This window comes from Tupaia chinensis, unplaced genomic scaffold, assembly GCF_000334495.1.
Source record: "Tupaia chinensis unplaced genomic scaffold, TupChi_1.0 Scaffold149501_1, whole genome shotgun sequence".
NCBI classification, from domain to species: domain Eukaryota; kingdom Metazoa; phylum Chordata; class Mammalia; order Scandentia; family Tupaiidae; genus Tupaia; species Tupaia belangeri.
Genome location: NW_006209345.1, coordinates 4,191,441 through 4,208,514, shown reverse-complemented (window position 1 = coordinate 4,208,514; position 17,074 = coordinate 4,191,441). Strand labels below are relative to the sequence as shown.

The 17,074-nt window shown below is 56.9% G+C and overlaps 3 protein-coding genes across 8 annotated transcripts; all 3 read right to left on the bottom strand.

The window, feature by feature from the left end:
* Positions 1-14: 14 nt before the first annotated feature.
* Positions 15-5,921, bottom strand: RIN1 (Ras and Rab interactor 1). 2 transcript variants are annotated; one of them, XM_006171335.3, is made up of 10 exons: positions 5,379-5,920; positions 5,039-5,219; positions 4,832-4,946; positions 4,670-4,742; positions 4,453-4,544; positions 3,441-4,178; positions 2,823-3,128; positions 2,410-2,541; positions 2,138-2,289; positions 15-1,278 (listed from the first exon to the last, which is right to left on the bottom strand). In XM_006171335.3, exons 1-10 carry the CDS (start codon positions 5,528-5,530, stop codon positions 808-810), a joined length of 2,412 nt encoding a protein of 803 aa, XP_006171397.1. In that variant the 5' UTR covers positions 5,531-5,920; the 3' UTR covers positions 15-807. The 2 variants fall into 2 exon arrangements, with proteins under 2 accessions (XP_006171397.1, XP_014440814.1); XM_014585328.2 differs by having other exon boundaries at positions 1,015-1,278; positions 2,376-2,541; positions 5,379-5,921.
* A 500-nt stretch (positions 5,922-6,421) lies between these two features.
* BRMS1 (BRMS1 transcriptional repressor and anoikis regulator) lies at positions 6,422-14,576 on the bottom strand. Of its 5 annotated transcripts, XM_006171338.3 has the most exons (10): positions 14,436-14,574; positions 11,229-11,374; positions 11,029-11,119; positions 10,704-10,831; positions 10,474-10,553; positions 10,301-10,397; positions 9,699-9,791; positions 8,556-8,620; positions 7,570-7,609; positions 6,835-6,965 (listed from the first exon to the last, which is right to left on the bottom strand). In XM_006171338.3, exons 2-10 carry the CDS (start codon positions 11,365-11,367, stop codon positions 6,958-6,960), a joined length of 741 nt encoding a protein of 246 aa, XP_006171400.1. In that variant the 5' UTR covers positions 11,368-11,374; positions 14,436-14,574; the 3' UTR covers positions 6,835-6,957. The 5 variants fall into 5 exon arrangements, with proteins under 5 accessions (XP_006171398.1, XP_014440815.1, XP_006171399.1 ...); XM_006171336.3 differs by lacking the exon at positions 7,570-7,609 and having other exon boundaries at positions 6,422-6,965; positions 14,436-14,576; XM_014585329.2 differs by lacking the exons at positions 7,570-7,609; positions 14,436-14,574 and adding an exon at positions 13,949-14,385 and having other exon boundaries at positions 6,422-6,965.
* Positions 14,577-14,837: 261 nt separating this feature from the next.
* Positions 14,838-17,068, bottom strand: B4GAT1 (beta-1,4-glucuronyltransferase 1). The gene is made up of 2 exons (XM_006171334.2): positions 15,932-17,068; positions 14,838-15,688 (listed from the first exon to the last, which is right to left on the bottom strand). The coding sequence occupies exons 1-2, from the start codon at positions 16,985-16,987 to the stop codon at positions 15,497-15,499; spliced, it is 1,248 nt and encodes a 415-aa protein (XP_006171396.1). The 5' UTR covers positions 16,988-17,068; the 3' UTR covers positions 14,838-15,496.
* Between the last annotated feature and the right edge of the window lie 6 nt (positions 17,069-17,074).

Here is a 17,074-nt window from a genome sequence, read left to right as displayed (position 1 = left end):
AATCTGAGGGAAAGACTGAAACATGGGGCTTCCTTCCCCAGGGCCTGATCTCGAGGAACAATCTTCCCTGGACTAAACGAGGGAGTGGTGGCAGGTGGACAGCCCTGTCCGGCAGGGAGCAGACTCCAGGAAGAAAGCAGGTATGCCGAGTCCTAATGCCCCTGGTACCTCTCTTCCATTCTCTCAGCTCTGCATTGTAACAAAATAATCTATTTTGACCCTTGGAAACATCTGGAAGACAAGCAGGGGAACAATAGTATCCCCGTTTTACAGATGAGGACGCTTTACAGAGGATGCTGAGGCTTAGAGCTGCAGGTCCTCCAGTGGGCCTGGGGCAGGCTGGGCCCAGAGCCTTTGCTGCCCATCTGCCTGCTCCTTGCATTCTCCTAACACCCAGGAGTGGTTGGAGCCTCCAGCCTGGGTAGGGGGAGCTGCTTGGCAGTAGCAGCCTCATCTGTGCTCTTGGAGGAGGTGCAGAAGGAGCCAGAACAGCACCCCCAGTGCCGGAGGCTGGGTCTCAGGTGGATTTGGGCACATTCCTCACTGCAGCTGGCTAATCTCAGGCAGAACAAGAGGCAAGGAGCCTGGGGCACATCCTGGGGCCCCACACTCCCCTCGACTTTATTCCAACCCTCAGGTGTGGCCAGTCCCACACTGTACCCAGCAGTGGGCCCATGGAGATAAGTGGCAGACAGAGGTGGTGGGGCACAGGGGAGGGCCAGGGTATGGTGGCAGCAAAGGGTGATGGCTAGAACGGGCCTTCCTGGCACCCCCACTCCCTGCCCCATGATGCTCTGTCAGCACCTCCTACTCCTCTGCTGCCTGGCCTCCCCCAGCCTCTGGTTCCCCTGGCTCAGCAGGGTCTCCACTGGCCTGACCCTCCCTCTCCTTGGTTGTTGCAGGCTCTTCCTCACTGTCCGTGTGGCTGGCTTTGACCCCAAAGTCTCCATCTCCCAGGCCTCGGTTTTCTTCCTCCTGGCTCCCTGTTCCTGGCTGCCCACCACTCTCCTCCGCTGGAGCCCCCTGGGTCGCAGGACATTCTGCTTGACGGTAGACCAGGTAGCTGGCTGTGGGCAGGCTGTGGGCCAGGGCTCCAGGGGGCAGCTGATGGTAGCCCTGCTCCTTATACAGGAAGAGGCCGAAAGTGTCTGGCTGGGTGACTCGGAACTTGGTGGCACAGAGCTGGTTCAGGGTGGCGACCGAGGCCCCTGGAGGCACAGCGAGGGTCTTGGAGGTACAGCCACTGCTGGGGTCCTGATAGGCCACTCGCAGGAGGTGCTTTGTAGGAGGAGAGGGAAAAACAGGCGCTCAGCGCTGCCTAGTGTGAATCTGGCTCCAAAGCTGAGGACTAGTGTAGGCCAGGCAGGGTCGGGGTGGGGGTCCTATAAAGCCAGTGGTAGAAAATTGGCAAAAGCTTTGTGGCTTGGGGAGGTGGGGGTGGAGCTCTGAGGCAGGGAGAGTGGTTGGGCCATGGCTGGAGGTGAGGACATCTTAGAAGGGCCCTTCATTCAGTGCCTAAGCACTGATGCCGCACCAGTTCAGTTCATCCTCATGTCAACTCCAGGCAGTTGACTCCCACTTTACAGAGAGAAAATTGAGGAACAGAGAGGTAAGGTAACTTGTCAAAGCTCCCCCAACCAAGAATGGTAGAGCCAGGCCTGGAACTCAAGATCTGGCTAGAGTGTCTGGACTCTTACCAAAGCTGGGAAGGGTGAAAGGCAGGGAAGGCATCCAGCTTTGAGGACACCCAGGCTTGAGCCCAGGTGGGTCAGGGGAGCATGGGCTGAAGCCCAAACCCGCCACCTGTGTCCCTTTCCTTCCCCATGTCATGTGTGTTTCCTCATCTGTAAAACTGGGACTTAACATTTCCACTTCAGAGTTTCTGGGAAGATTCAAGAACGTCTCCTCCCCCACCCCCGGTACTCAGTGTGGGGCAGGGCATGTGGCCCAGTCTTTCTTCCCTAGAAAGACTGGCTTTGACATTTGGATAGGGTGCTGCTTCTGCTGCAGGTGACACAGGGCCAGTCCTTTCCCCTTGTTGGGTCTCACTGGGCAAAGGAGGGGACTCTGCTGGCTGATACCAGGGTAGTTCTGGGTCTAACCAGTTTGAGGTGATGGCCTGGAAGGGTCCTGTTACCTGGAGGCTGTGAGTGGCAGGCAGGCGGCGCTGCTCCCAGAGGCTGAGCGAGCGCTGCAGCTCCTGCGAGGGGCTCAGGGGGAGGCTGTGGGTCTGGTCCAGCCCACTCAGCAGGGCCAGGCTGGCAGAGAGACTGGTCAGGTAGTAGCCACCTGGGACGCAAGGAGCAAGGATGCAGCTCAGGCTCGGTGTGGGGTGGCCTGCTCCCTCTCCCCTTCCCTGCTGCCTCAGGACCCACATAGCAGAGGGGAGGTGAAGTGGGGGTACCTCACCCTCCCCGGTGAGTAGGGTGGGCTCCAGCAGCTCCGACATGTACTCAGCCTCCAGCAGCAGCTCGGGAAGGTTGCACTGGGCCAGGACAAGGCTCAGCAGCGGCAGGAACTCATCAGCACCAGCGCCCTCCCCTATGGGGACAAGATGAGGGGGAAGCTTCAGGCCCCCCTGAGGCCCAGCCCCCAGGTGAGAGTTTACTCCTTATTTTAGACATCATTCCTCCCCTCTTCCTGCCAGGGCCTAGGCAATGTGATCTCAATTGGGCTGAAGGGCTCCGGAGAAGGAGGCCCTCTCTCTGGGCCTCCATTTCACCATCTGTGAGATGGGAGCCTGGATCTCCTGCTGTCCCAGAGTCCTGGGAGCCTTTCCCTGGGGGTGGAGGGCTTGCCTGTGACTCCGGAGGGGACAATACCTGCATGGGTCCTCAGGACTGTGTAGAGCAGTTTGCAGGCTTGCAGGAGCCGCTTGACCTGAGCACTTGGTGAATAGGTGCCAAGCAGCTGCAGCAGCTTCTGGCGCACTTGCTCCATCTCCAATGGGGAGGGCAGGCTCAGGTGGGACCCAAAGGCTCCAGGGCCCTGGGCCCGGGCCAGGCGGAAGCCCTCAGCCAAGCGGCCCAGGGAGCCATCCGCAGAAAGCCTGCGCTGCAGGCGCGCTGCCAGGATGGGCCGGAGAGGCTTGAGCACAGAGCGATGCAGCGACTTCTCCAGGACGTGTTCTGCCAGAGAGGGGCCATCAGGGTCAGGGGAAGTGGGGGGAAGGGTGTGTGTGGAGCACAGCCTGGGAGCACAGGGAGAAGGGGCAGAGTCCTGAGGACAGACAGGAAAAGCAGGAGGAACCTGGCTGAGATGGGCATGTGGGGAGAGAGGCAGGGACTGGATTCATTCAAACGGTAGTGAAATAAGGGAGGTTTGTAAAGCAGAACAGAATCACAGACAGGCTGGCACTCTGGAAAGGATGATAGGGGGGTGCTATAGAGCTGGATTCAGGGAAAGACAGGGCAGAACCAAGTGTGGGCAAAAGGCCTTACCCAGCCTCGTGGACGGCAGCAGTTTCTCAGGACCCAGCTCCGCACTCAGCATGGCCCGGGCCCGGCTGAGTGCCTGGCGGATGCCTTGTAGCTCCTGGGGCTCGGGACCGGCCCGCACCTGGGTCAGTAGGTCCTGTACCAGCTGGCCCACGGCTGTGTGTCGGTCCTGCTTCTGTGCTGCGGCTGCCCGGCCCACCTGCCGCTCTGGCGCCAGCAGAGAACAGAAGGCAGCACTCATGGACCGAAGCAGGGGCCGCCTGCGGCCCAGGCAGGGTGAGGTCGCTGGGCTCCCCCGGAACCCTGGCACTCCCTCCTCCTCAGAGCTGCTGGGGGAGCCACAGTCTACCTCTTGGAGGGAGGGCAGAGGTGGGAGGCTGGGTCCCGTGCTCCCGGGCACACGATACCCTACTGAGCTCTCCCTCCGCAGCAATTGGCGAGCGGGTAGCTTTTCCATCTGGTTGGGGGCTGTCCCTGGTAGCACTGGGACTGGGGGAGGCGGCACGGCAGGTGGAGACAGGGGGCTGGAGGTCTCTGTGGACACACGTACTTTGAAGCTCCTCTTGAATTTCTCCCGCTTAGTGGGGCCCAGGTCCCCTGGGAATAGGGGGTTGAAAAAGCACAGGGCAGCTCCAGTGCCCTGGTCCAGTTCTTGAGGGGACCGGGCCTTGAGCCGGGGCAGTGGTGGGCCATCGGATGGGCCTCGCTGAGTCTTGGTGTGGAGGGAAGAGCCCCAGAACTCTAGAGAGAGAAACCAATCAGGGCCTAGGGGTTGGTCAGGGGAGGGGGCCCCACCAAGAACAGGCTGTGCTCAGCCTGTGACACGTTACCTCCAACTCTGCTCACCAGCACTGGGTGGTCCAGGGCCCAGCCCCCCACCCAACCTAGACCCCAAGTCACAGTACCCCAGCTCCTGCTGTGCAGTGAGAGGAGGAACCAGACTGCCAGCGTGCCTCCTCTCCCCTCTCAGTCTTTGCCTGTCCATCTGCGCAACAGGTGGCAGGAGAGCCCTTACCAATGCCCAGGTGGGAGATGGCCTCCAGCTCCTTGTGGGTGGCTGCCTGGTGGATGGCTCGAGGGAGCTGTAGGGGGAGGCGAAGGATGTCCCTGAAGCAGAGAAGGGAGTGCAGTCAGGAGCCACGGATGCCCGGGTCGGGTCTCAGGGGTGGAGAAGACAGGCTGTCACAGAGAGCGAGGCCCATAGCCACCGGGCACCCCGCAGGCAGACTCACCGGGTGTGGCAGTAGGCACAGATGAGCTGGACCAAGTCTGGGAATACGAGTTCCGAGCCCTCCAAAGAGACGCCTGAGAGACGGAAAGTGAGGTCGTTCTCTGGGGATCCCCCTCCCTCACTGTCAGCTTCCACCCCTTGGTGCCTGGTCAGCCTCTCTCACCACCTGGACCCTCCTGGATGTAGTGGCTGGAGACAAAGGAGGGGCCACTGGCATCAGGCAGCCGCACACACAGGGCTTGGCACTGGCGGGTGTTAGATTTCCGCACCAGGAACGTCTGCAAGTGGACAGGGTCAGGAGGCTCAGGTCCTCAGCGGCCGGCCACCCTCCCTGCCCAGCCAGTCAGTCCCCGAAGGGGACAAGACTCACCCCTGGAGGCTCAGTCCTCAGCACATGCAGAGCAGCTGCAGCGTTGGCCCTCAGCTGCAGCCACACGGACCGGGTGAGCAGCAGGCGCTCCCGCAGGCTGACAGCACGCCCGGGCCGCTGGGGCCCACCTGCCTGCCTCGCACCAGCGTCGGGCACGTCGTACAGGGGGTCCTGGGCTGGCCTGGGGGTAGACACCCAGACCTGAGCTGAGGGCCAGGGGCTAGGACCCTTGAATACCCCTTCTCCCTTTCTACTGGGCCTCGAACCTCCTCTGCTCCGGGACAGACTGCTCTTGCTGTCCCTCCCCGCCCCACCCAGCTACCTTTCCAACTTCACTAACTTTTCTCTCTCCAGGTGCCCAGGAGTAAAGCTGGGTGGGCTGGAGGCTCCAAGAGGGCCTGCTGCTTGCTCCCCAGGGGCTTCCATGGCTGGGGCTTCTTCAGCTTCTCTGGACTCAGGAAGAGAATCCAGCCCCCAAGGCACAAGGCACATTCCCAGCGGTGAGTAACACTTCCTGAGGGCGGTTCGCCCTGTCACACCCCACAGTTAACTCTTGTGTGTCCACTCAATCCGACTAGTGCACGCTGCTCTCTGTTCCAGGCCCAGCCTCCAGAGCAGGGATCCCTTCTGTGCTACGCTGCTCGGAGGGCTCTAGCTGTGGGGTACCACCTCCACAGTGCTTCCTGCAGCCTTATTGGACCCCTCCAATCACACACGTGGGTGCGAATGGGTTAAGCTGAACCCGACTCAGTTACCAAAGGCCCAAACCTTCCCCTTGGGCCATCTTTAAGTCTGTGGTCAGTTGCTCATCTGCCCACTGCCTTGGGGGTCAGCCTTATGGAAGAGCACCCCCTACTGGTCACAGATGACTCATTCCTGAGCCTAACCTGGGCTTTGGGATTTCAGGTTGCTATGGAAAAATGATGCCATGTCTCCATGGAAACCAACCCCTTTGCTTAACTGAGGTTCTGGGGGTGGTTCTGACACTCAGAGCTAAGCAGGGGGGAGTCTGGCTGTGAGGTCGTCAACACATGGCGCTGCTGCCGGCTGCCTCCCACGCGCACAGGCCCTGCCAGCCTGCCTTGCCAATCTGCCAAGCGGCTGGGGCAGGTGCAGACATGACCCGGTCTCCAAGCACCGCACCAGTCCCCTCCCCACCCAAGGCCTCAAGCTCATCCTGCGACATGTTTTTCAACTCCGCTCACTAGCCCTGGGTGGTCCTAGGGCCCAGCTCCTCTCCCTCAGCCTGTACCCCCCCTAGTACCCCAACTTTCCGTGTCATGAGAGAAGGAATTACACTGCAGGAACCCCAGAAGAGTGCCAGCCACTTCCCTCAGAAGCCCCGATTCCCTTGTGAAGTAAATCAGACACACACAGGTCACATCAGAGTCCCAGGAGAGGAAGTTTTAATTCCAGTTCTCATAACCTGGGAGGCAGATACCAGGCATAGGCCTAAGAAAGCCTGGGGAGCCTGGCTTCTCACCTCCAGCTCCAGGAAGGATGAACAAGCTCCCAGTTAGGATTTCTGGCTCAGAGCTCTCCACAGTGGGCTCAGCTCTCTGGCTCAGCAGCTAGAGAGCCAAGGTCCAAAGTCTGCAAAAAGGACATCACTTTGGCCAAGGATGGCAACCAGCTTGTCAGGGGACAGCGAGGAGGCTGATCTTCAAGAGGTGGAGGTGGGGGACTGGCCAGGACTGGAGATGACAGTCTTGCCTGGCCATGGCTGCTCTGGGGCCACAGCTGTGCAGGACTCACAGAGGGCAGAGGAATCCAGCTCAGTGACAGCTGCCTGGAGACCTAGCAGCAGCACGGGGAGCCACTGGGCAGCCTGAAGGCCCTGTCGGTCTCCCTTTCTGCAGCAGAACGTGAATCCTAGGACTGGAGCATGTTCCGAGAAACCCCAACGGTGAACAGCAGGGTCATGGTCCTGTGGGTGCGTGGGAAGGGAAGTGAGAGGAAGGCGAGAGGAAGCAGAACAAGAGGGAGGCAGCGCTTCATGCGGGTGACCTAGGGAAGCAGCCTCCATCTCGCACAGGACAGGCCTTCCCAGGGCCTCTGGGGTAGCTCCACAGCTTCATCCGTGGGACTCAGCATCCCAGCCCACACTGACCACCCAGTGCTGGCCGGGGCTCCAGCCCATCTCCAGTATTGCTGAGTTCCATCAACTCAGGGCTTCCCCATGTCTACCATGGCAACTGCTCCCCAGACTCCCACCAGGCCCTCAAACCTAGGCTGTCTTAACTTCCTTAGGCCCCTGATTCATTCTTTAAAAATTATTTAACTTTATTTATTTAAATTTAACCAGAGAGGGACAAAGAGAGAAAGTGAGAAAGCAAGCTGCCAGGTCCAGGACTTGAACCAGTCTGGCCATGTGGGAATCTAGCATCTCTAACCACCATGCCACCTGCCACAGGCCCCATTCTGACACGACCGCTGCCTCTCTCTGGGCTCCTTTCCTGGACGCTTGGTGAGAGGGAGACGTTTGGTGAATGAGAAGGGAGGGGAGACAGTGTGACCCCTGTGGTTCTTACCTTCAGATTTTCTCTTCTGAGGGGACACAGCTGCCCTAGCCTGGGTGGGTGAGAAGAAGTGGCCCTGAGAGCCCAGCTCCAGCCTGGGTGACCCTCCAACACACACACATCGGCCTCTGGGGTGGAGGGCTGCAGAGCCCAAGACCCTTTCAGGAGAAGCTCTATGTGTCCTGCCAGGCCCAGCCAGGCCAGCTGCTGTCCTGCCTCCCTTCCACCCCATCAAAACCCGCCCTGGAACAAGGAAGGGGCTAACTCAGACTACATGGTCTTCTTTCAGGGCAGCCTTGAGCAAAAAGAGGACTTGTGAGTGGATTGGAGTGCCAGGAAACCTGGGCTACAAGCAGGGCTGCCATGGGCTAAGATAATTCCTTAGCCCCTCAGGAAGCCCAGCCTGGGTACTTAAACTGGCAGCTCCTGTCCTGAGACAGGCCAAGGAACATAAGCAACAGCGGACTACCCCCCCAAAGGATTTGCCATAGGAGTGTGTGCTTACCGAGGACGGGAAAGCGAGAAATGACCACACTCCAACCCCCATCCTTGGCGTGGAAGGCCACGCTGCAATCCCGTCTCCTCTATTCTTCTCCTGGGATTTTGGTACACATGTATATGAGCCTAGTGTGATTTTCAAGCTGCTGGGTCCAGGACTAGAACCATTGTTGGCCATGTGGGAGTCCAGCACCTTAACCACCATGCCACCTGTTGGCCTCTGGCCTCACCTTTTTTTTTTTTTGGAAACGTTTTGCTATAGAGTGTGAGTGCTCACCAGAAAGACAAAGAGAGACAGAGAGCTAGAAAGCGAGAAATCATCCCTTGGGGGCATGGCCACGCTGTAATCCCTCCTCCTCCATTCTCTCAGGATCTTGTGCACGCACGCACACGCGCCCTGCATGAGTTTTAAGCCACTGGGTTTGGGACTCGAACCGCAGTTGGCTACATGGGAGTTCAGCGACACAGCCATTACACTAACTGCTGGCCCCTGGACCCACCTTTTTGATAGCCGTCCAGTCCTCCAGGATATCGATCTCCTGCAGCATGTACACGATGTAAGGGCCTACAGCAGGGGTCAAGGAAGTATGAAGTCCAGTGGAGGTGGCGGGGAACTAGTCCTGGGAGTTCCAGGTGGCATTGCCACCCACCAGTCACTGCAGGAAGGTGGTGTAGTGGATAGTGTGGAGAGGGAGCTGAGAACTTGGGCTCAAATTCAGGCTTCCTATCCTACCTCTTGGCCCCTGGGATGTCATTGAGTCCATGGAGGGCAGGGAACTTCAGCTCAACCTCCTTTCTCCAAGTCTGCTGCCTACCCCACCTCTTAGGGTCATTCCTCCTTCCATTCTGTCTCGCCCTCTCTTCATCTGGCCTCTTCCCCATCTAAAGACAGACTTGGGTCCCTTTCATTCTGAAACAACCCTCCTGTGGCCTTGCACAACCCCCTCCAGGGCCACACCCTCACCTCCCATTTGCTCAAGTTACCACCCTCTCTGCAGGCAACCCCCTCCCCTCTCTGCAGGTATCATCCTGCAGCACAACAGAGGGAATGCTACCATGAGAATGGCCTTGGGAGGTGCAGGAGGGATGAGGGCACACTGAGACCTGGACGGAAGAGGCTCCTGCTAAAGGTAGGCAGAGGTAGCTAGTCCCCTCTGGGATGGGGGCACCTCAGGGTAGGGCATGGGGTGCAGAGGAGAGGGAAACCCCAAGCATTTGGGAAAAGACCAGGAGAAGCTGCACAGGGGTGGTAATGTCTGAAAGGCACACTGGACAGGCTTTGACAAGCAGGAGTTCTAAGAGGACGGTGGACAGTGAGCAAAGGCACAGGGGCGAGAAAGCCTGGGATACACTGTGATGGCATCAGAGACTACAGGAAGCAAGAAAGGTCTCAAAGGCAGAACCTCATTCAGGAAGTTATAGCAAGAGAATGAACTGATGTTTCTATTTTTCCCTGGTCTAACACCCTAGGGGAGACCCAGGGACCCCACAAGAAATTCCTGACAGCTAGATTTGCCTGGACATGGTCAAGTACACCAGATGACCATCAAAGTGTCTAGTCTGGCTGCCCAAAGCCCTCCCCTAGGCCTAGAGCTGACCCAGACATCCAGCCCAGTTTCAGGCCACGTTGGGTGGAAGGATACCAGAAACGAGAGGTGCCTTCTTCCTCTTGCTGGGTGGCAAGGAGTCCCAGGTCTTTGAGCTTCCTCTGGAGTGCAGTTTGTCATCCCACCACTCTGTGCCCGAGGCCCAGAGTAAGGGTCAGGGTTGTTGCCCATAGGTTCTCGCACCTGTAGCTTCTGCCTCCCACATGGGCCAGCCAGCCCAGCCTCACCTCCCTCACCACCCAAAGCAGTGAACGGAACCCTGGACCTGGGGCTGGAAGCCCTATGAAAGAGGCCACAGAACTTCTGTGAGCCTGTTTCATTTGTTTAGTTGACAGTGGGATGATGACAATTTCTGTCTCCCCAAGACCTATTTGAACATGAGTGCTGTGGTCAAAGTGGAGACTGTGGCTACTGGATGTGTGGGCAAGACAGACCAACAATCCCCGTTCTGGGGAGGAGAGAGCTCTCTGGAAAGAGAGCAGAGCAGGAGCAAAGAGAGCCTCTACCCAGGCCTCCACTGTGTGCCAGGCACTGAGCTAGGCCCATTCTTAGCCCAGCAGCCAGGAAGCTGAGGTCCAGAGGAGCAGGTGTTGACAGAGCTAGGCCTCAGGTGGGTGGCAGGTGGGGCCAGCCCTTACCAGAGCTAATGTCCAGGCTCTGGCGGTCCTCCTCCAATCTCTGGATCCGCTCCTGCAGCTCCCCCTGCAGTGTGTCATACAGCAGCAGCTTCTCGCTCTGCAGGAGGGGGCGCGGCTCAGCCAGGTAGCATGGGCCTTGCCCACCCCCTGCACAGGCATCCAGCCAGGCTCACCTCCAAGTGCTGTTTGGCTCCCTGCAGCTCACACTCATACTTATTCCTGATTACATCCAGACAGAAGCCCTTGTAGATCCCTGCAGAAGGAGGAAGGAGGGGGCCTTGCTTGGCTGAGGGCCCCAAAAAGGAGGACCAGGAGAATAGCGTGAGGTAGGGCAGGGATGAGAGGAAGGAGACAGAGAACCGTGGTCCTGGGAAGGGAACAGGGCACAGGGAAGCCCACAGACCTGCCACCTGAATACGAATCTTGAGGCTCCGCTGCAGCCCCCCAAGAGGTTCAGTGTATTCAGGAGCTCTTTCAGCCCCTACTTCCTCCAGCCGTAACCGCAGCTGACTCAGTCGTTCCCTGAACAACCTGGGAGGTAAAAAGGCAGCCGTGTAACCACGGCTCCGCTGTCGCTCTGGGGCAAACAGCTGCCAAGCGCCTGTCCTGTGGCAGGCCAGGGTCAGGCACTTGGATCCTGGGCAGCCAGCACCCCTGCCAGGCACCAGACCCACCGCCTCCCCACCCCAGGTACCGGAGCAACCAGCCCGAGATGTCCTCACACTCACTTCTCCTTCAGCTCTGAGAACTGCTTCTCCAGATCCAGCATCTCATTGACACACTCGCTGCGGCGCCGCTCATAGTCCTCGTCGTCCATCTCTGGGACGAGAGGCCAATCAGGGCCGGCTCTGGAGAGGAGCGGGCAGGCACACGGGTGTGGGTGAGTGAGTGTGTACGTGTGGGTGGGGGCGTGTGCGTGGGGGCTCACCTGAACTCTCCTCTTCTGACTCGGTCTGGCTGCCGCTCCGTTCCTCTTCGCTCTCTTCCTCGTCCCCATTCATCTCGGTGGCTGAGTCACCCTCCACTTCCATCTCTTCTGTGTCTTTGTTTGGAGGCTGGACGGGCATCTGGGCTCTGGGAGAAGGGTGGCACCATCACTCACCACTACCCTCAGCTCAGAGTGAGAGTTTCAAGCAGAGAGGTGAACCAATCCTGACCGTAGGCGAGAACAGCCAGAAACAGCCACTCTGGGTGGTAAGGGTGGAAATGGCCATCTGCACCCCCCACAGAAGCCTAGGAGCAGTGGAAATGCTATTGTCCTTGGATAATCCTGGGGGATCCCAATCCTGGGAATGTTGGCCAAGGCGATATTCTATAGATGGGAAAACCCAATGGCAGGCTCCCCACTGCCTATGGGACTTGGCCCTAACTTCTGACCAGGGCTTTTAAAAAGTCCTTCACAGACTGCACTTGAACTCCAAGTCTAGCTCCTTCACCCAGCCAGCTCCTTCATCTAAGCCCAGTTCTTGCACTTCCACCTCCTCTCTGCCTGTGCTGCTCCTTCTGCCTCCAATGCACTTCGATCCTCTGCCTGATAACACTACAACCCTCTGGTCTTTCACTGCGCTCTGGGCCCTGTGTTGCTCCTTCTGCCTCCAATGCACTTCGATCCTCTGCCTGATAACACTACAACCCTCTGGTCTTTCACTGCGCTCTGGGCCAGATCCCATCTCCTCCTGCTTCCCCAGGCACTTCAGATCACCAGTGCTGTTTTCCTTGTGTCTTCAGTTTCTCCCTCTTGTCAGGCATCTTCCCATGAAACTTTAAATGTGCTCAGATATTCTCTACTATTAATAAAAAGCAGAGGGCCGGTCCTACAGCACAGCAGTTAAGCCCAGTGCATAGGGGGCTGGATCCCACATAGCTGACCACAATTCAAATCTTGGCCATGGCAGCTTGAAAAAGTGTGTGTGTGTGTGCGTGCACGTGTGTTTGAGCCCCAAATCCTGACAGGCTGGATAGAGGAAAAGGATAGTGGTGATCCCCTACGCTCCACTGGGAGGTGCTTTTTCTCTCTGGTAAGTGTACACACACTCTGGTAGGTAGGAAGGTAGGAAGAAAGGTAGGAAGGAAGGAAAAGAAAAGAAAGGAAGTGAAAAGAAAAGAAAAAACAGAAACACAAATCCTCACTCATTCTACATAATCACTCCCTGTTCTCCACTTCACGTTTGCTTTTCAAAGACTTGTGCATACTTGCTGTTCTTTTTTTTTCCTCATTTGCCAAAGGGCATGATACACTCACCAGAAAGACAGAGAAACAAGTACTCCCCAGTGAGGCATGGTCACACTGCAATCTTTTCTCCTGCCAGGATTTTGGGCATGCATGTACATGCATCTACCACTGCTCTGGGACTTGAACTGCAGGTTGGTCACATGGGATTTGGCTGCCTTAACCTCTAGGCCACGGAGCTGACCCACTGCTCCTACTTTCATTCCCCAGTTGTTTGATCTGTTTCTATATCCATCACTGTCTTCTGAACTGATTCTGTAGGGTTAACTAACAGCTTCCTTGTGGCTAATGCCATTATCTGCAATGCTTATCTCAATGGACCTCTCTGCAACAATGAATGTCGCTAAGCATTCTTTTTGGTCACTCGTCTACTATTTATTGAGCACCTAATATATGCTAGGCACCATCAAAGGCTATAGTAGGTGCCAGGACACAACTGTAACTGACAGACAGAAGTGGTCTTTGACCTCAAGGAACCTAAAAGTCCCCAGGAGGTAAGGTGAAGAGAGTTAAGACTAGGTGACATAAGGGACCTGGTCCAGATAGGTGAGCTGAGCTGATCGAAAGAGAACATTCCAGGCAAAGTGAGTAACATGTGAAGAGAAATAAGACAAAGGGAAGAGTTATGATCACATGGTTTCATGCCTCAGCAAGAAAGCTGGGCTGCAGAGATTTGGTCATCACTATTTATAGCAGGTTCTTCAGGCCATGGGAAAGGACACCATCAACAAGGCAGAATGTATGGTGTGAGAAGAGGTCCGTGCTGGAACTCCCAGGGTCTCACAAGGGCAGATAAGGAGACCCTTCCAAAGGGGAAAAACCCGAAGTCATGGATGGAGAAAGAGGATTTCAGAAGGAAGAAGTGGCAAATGGTGCCAAGAAATCAACTAAGAGGAAGATTAAACAGTCCTCAGCAAGTAACCTCTGCCTCCATAGGGCTTCTGTTGTATTTCACTGTGATGTCCTCCCAACGTCTCTGCACACTGCTTTGCAGTCCTTTAGAATAGTATAGACACTACTCCCTCCAAAAAGTCGTCTCTGTTTTTGTATTTGCCAGTTCTCATGTCTGTCCTCTTAGTCTGTGAACCTTGCCAGGGCGGGGGCTGCTTATGCACCTTATTCCCCTCTTGCAGTACTAGTTCACTTGGTGACTGGAAAACATACAAATGTAAAATTAAACAAAATAAACTTTTGTTGGGTAGGAATTTGACTTCTTGGTAGCCCCAGGTCCCTGTAGTGGCAGCAAACTTTCCTTGACATGAAATCAAGCAGTGTGTAATATGTGGTGTTTAGTCAATGATTTCACCAATGAGTTGAACCTGACCTAAAAAAATCTCAGTTCTGTAACCAGACTCCCCTTTCCCATTCTTGGGCCTGTCCCCAACATTTGCAATTCCTCTTCACTACTAAGTACTTACATTTACTCTGTAAGACGCACCTTAAGTCCTACTTCTTAGAGCAAACTCTCCTCCAGCTGACTCTGGCTCCGAGGTAAATTAAATCACAACCTCCCTCCTTGCCCCAGGTGCAGAAAGTGGAAAACCATCCCTGCTCTGAGTATTGTAAAGACCGCAGGGGGTACACGATGAAAAGGCACTGTCAAGGACTGTGCTCATGCAATTTATCTTTTCAGACTGCAAGTTCCTCGAGAGCAGGCCTCCAGGGAAGGCGGATCACTCCCCACTCCCGAATAGGCCTCTCCGCGACGCTGCCGGAGTCTCCCGCCCTGCTCTGTCCCCAGATGCGCTGGCGCCGGCCAGAAAACCGCGGGGTCTTCCGCGACAGCACTCGGCCTCGCACGCGTCAGGCCGGCTTAGTTTTCGCTTGGGCCAGGGAGGAGACTGTGTTGACTCCGACCGACTAACCGGAGATGTCGAACCAGGAGCCGGGTATGGCGATACGCACCGCAGGGAGTAGGGTCTCCGGCCTCTCGTCCGAGACTCCTTGAGAAATGCCAAGAGCTACCGGTTCTGGCCGCGGCCGCCCGGCTCCCGGAAGCACTGCGCAGGGCCCTCTTCTCCGGGAGGCGGGGCTTGTCGGCGCTTCCGTGTGAGTCATCAGGAGGCGCCCGTTGAGGGAGCTCACAATTGGACAGCTGGGGCCAAAGTATGCTGGGATACCGAAGCCAGTCCCCATAGCAACCAGTGAACATTCACACAGGCCTTCGGCCTGGAGCGAAGAGCAGAGAGAAGAGCACTGCAGGTCCTTGGTTTGCGGTCGGCGCCCATCGGTCGGCAGCCACCTCCCCACAGCGTGCAAGGGGAGTACCCGCCCTCCCCCCAAGCTCAGGAGAGTAACGGAGTCAGCTGTGGGTGTGAACACTCATTTATTTACACACTGTCATCGATAGGCAAATATCCAGCCTGGCCTATGTAGAGGGTACAGATCAGACTATCACCCACGAAGCCTGTAGACCCTTTTCTCCTCCCGAGCCCCCGAGGGTGGGAGCCTGGGAGAATCAGGAAGTTTAGGCTTATGCACAAGAGCTAAGAACTAAATTCTGCACCTCCAAAAGCCCATCTCAGACTTCTCAGCTGTCCCATTCAATACTTTTTGTTTTCCTATGGCCCACCCACCCAAGATTGTTAATAATAATAACAATAATAATAACAACAATAATAATACTGTAATAATATTAATACTTCACATTTGTACGAAGCTTACAGAATGTTTTCACATATAGCATCTCATCTGAGCCTCCCAACAGTTCTGTGAGGTAGGTATCTCACCTCCCTTTTTACAGACAGGGTAACTGAGGCTCAGAGAGGTAAGGGATTTGCTCAAGGCCACATAGCTAGTTAGTGGAAAAGCTAGGACTGGATCCCAGCACTCCATATTCAAGTCCAGTGTTCCAACACCACAGCTACCTCTGTAAAGTGGAGTGACATTTCTTACCCCAGTCAGGCCTGAGGGGCGGCCTGTGGAGCGAGGAGGCTGAGACTTTTCAGACTAGGGGAGGGAAGGTCTCAGCAGCGACGGGGAGAGTTGGGGTACTTGGTCTTCAACTCCTGTTTGAACTGGCGGTAAAGGATCTTATTGTGCTGATTCTCAGCCTCCTTTTGGGGGTGGAACTTCAAGGCTTCTTTGAAGCCCTTATGAACCAGGAATCCTTCGTTCAGCACCTCGAAATCAAACCCTGCCACGTGCAGCTCACAGGCCTATAGGAGGAAAGACAGGTCAGCAACGTTTGATGACATTCCCAGGACCCAGACTAATGTCCCTAAAGCCACCATCTTCCTCATCCTTCTAGAGGCATCTTGGATCTTCCACATCGTCCAGCTACTACCTGAACAATGATCCCCCTTGCTACAGTGCCCCCTTTCCATCCAGGGTCACTCCTCATAGAGCCCTGACCCCATCATTCCTCCTGCCCACTTCCCTGCCCTCTCCCTGATCGGCACCTGGCTGATCCGATTGAAGCCGTACTGCCGAAAGCGCTCGTCGAAGGGGGGCACCTTGCCTCCAGCCACGTAGAAAGGCTCCCACGGGTCCTGCCAAGGCACCACGTAGGCAGGTCTCAGCAAGCTCTCTTCTGGCAGGTTGACCCAGCGGGAGTAGTTGGTGGGCGCCTGGCAGGGTGTACACAGCCCATAATAGAAGGGCCGCACCTCGCCCACCTGGTATAGCTGCAGTAGCTCGGTTTTGCTCATGGGCATGCGGCGGGCTCGCCGGATCTCGAAGGCAGGCACCACCAGTGCTGTGCCTCCCCACTGGTTGCTCTGATCCAACATTTCTCGCAGGCTTCTCCACAGCCCCTCGCTGGGCACCATGTCCACGTCGATCACCAGGGCATAATTGGCCCCCTCACGAGCCAGATTCCTCAGCAGGTTATTGGGGTAGGAGACATTGGTGCCCAGCGCATAATTGATCCCGGGCTGGGCTACCCTGGCTAGCTTGTCAAAGACCTCCTGGCAGGACCGCAGCAGGGCAAACTCGCCTGGCTCGCGGGGGTCCGGTACAGCGGCCTCGTAACGCGAGGGGCACACGAGGTGCATGGCGACCCTGGCGCGCATGTCGGGGCAGTGGCTGCTCAGCGCGTAGGCCAGCACCGTGGCCAGCTGCGCCTCCTCCTTGGTGGCCGCGAACACCGACACGGACAGTGGGCCTTCCCAGCGCTCCAGCAGACCCGAGAGGTGCAGCAGGTTGTCCACGCTGGCGTGCGTGGCCAGGATCACATCGTTGGGGTCCATGGTGGTCTTCAGCAGTCCCCTGTAGACTCGGTAATCGCCGCTAGAGTCTAGTACGCCTCCAGAGGCCAGCGCGGTGCGGAGCAGCACCTTAACCTGGTCCACAGACCGCGGGGAAGGGGGGAAGAATTCAAAATATTGGTCTTGCTCCTCTTGCCCGTGCAGTCCGGACAACAGCGACAGGTAGAGCAGCTGCAACATTGCCACCAGCATAAGCGCGGCCAGTAGCAGCTGGTAGAAAGCGCACCGGATGGCGTAGGACATCTGCATGGTTCTCAGGGCTCGGGGTGCGCAGCAGAGACCACCGGCAGCTTCCTCAAGCGACCGCAAACCCGGATTTACCGCCGCCTGCCGAGC

Bases quoted from the DNA above. Each gene is read 5' to 3' on its own strand.
- RIN1 (XM_006171335.3), bottom strand. From the start codon at position 5,530: ATGTGCCTTGTGCCTTGGGGGCTGGATTCTCTTCCTGAGTCCAGAGAA. The intron at 4,179-4,452 runs GTAAGGGCTCTC...TTCTCTCTCTAG, and splicing joins CATCTCCCACCTGGGCATTG to AGTTCTGGGGCTCTTCCCTC. The intron at 1,279-2,137 runs GTAACAGGACCC...CCTCCTACAAAG, and splicing joins CTGCCACTCACAGCCTCCAG to CACCTCCTGCGAGTGGCCTA.
- BRMS1 (XM_006171336.3), bottom strand. From the start codon at position 11,367: ATGCCCGTCCAGCCTCCAAACAAAGACACAGAAGAGATGGAAGTGGAG. The intron at 10,832-11,028 runs GTGAGTGTGAGG...TTTACCTCCCAG, and splicing joins TTCTCAGAGCTGAAGGAGAA to GTTGTTCAGGGAACGACTGA. The intron at 8,621-9,698 runs GTATCCTTCCAC...CCCCTGCTGTAG, and splicing joins GAAGGCACCTCTCGTTTCTG to GCCCTTACATCGTGTACATG.
- B4GAT1 (XM_006171334.2), bottom strand. From the start codon at position 16,987: ATGCAGATGTCCTACGCCATCCGGTGCGCTTTCTACCAGCTGCTACTG. The intron at 15,689-15,931 runs GTGCCGATCAGG...TTCCTCCTATAG, and splicing joins GCTTCAATCGGATCAGCCAG to GCCTGTGAGCTGCACGTGGC.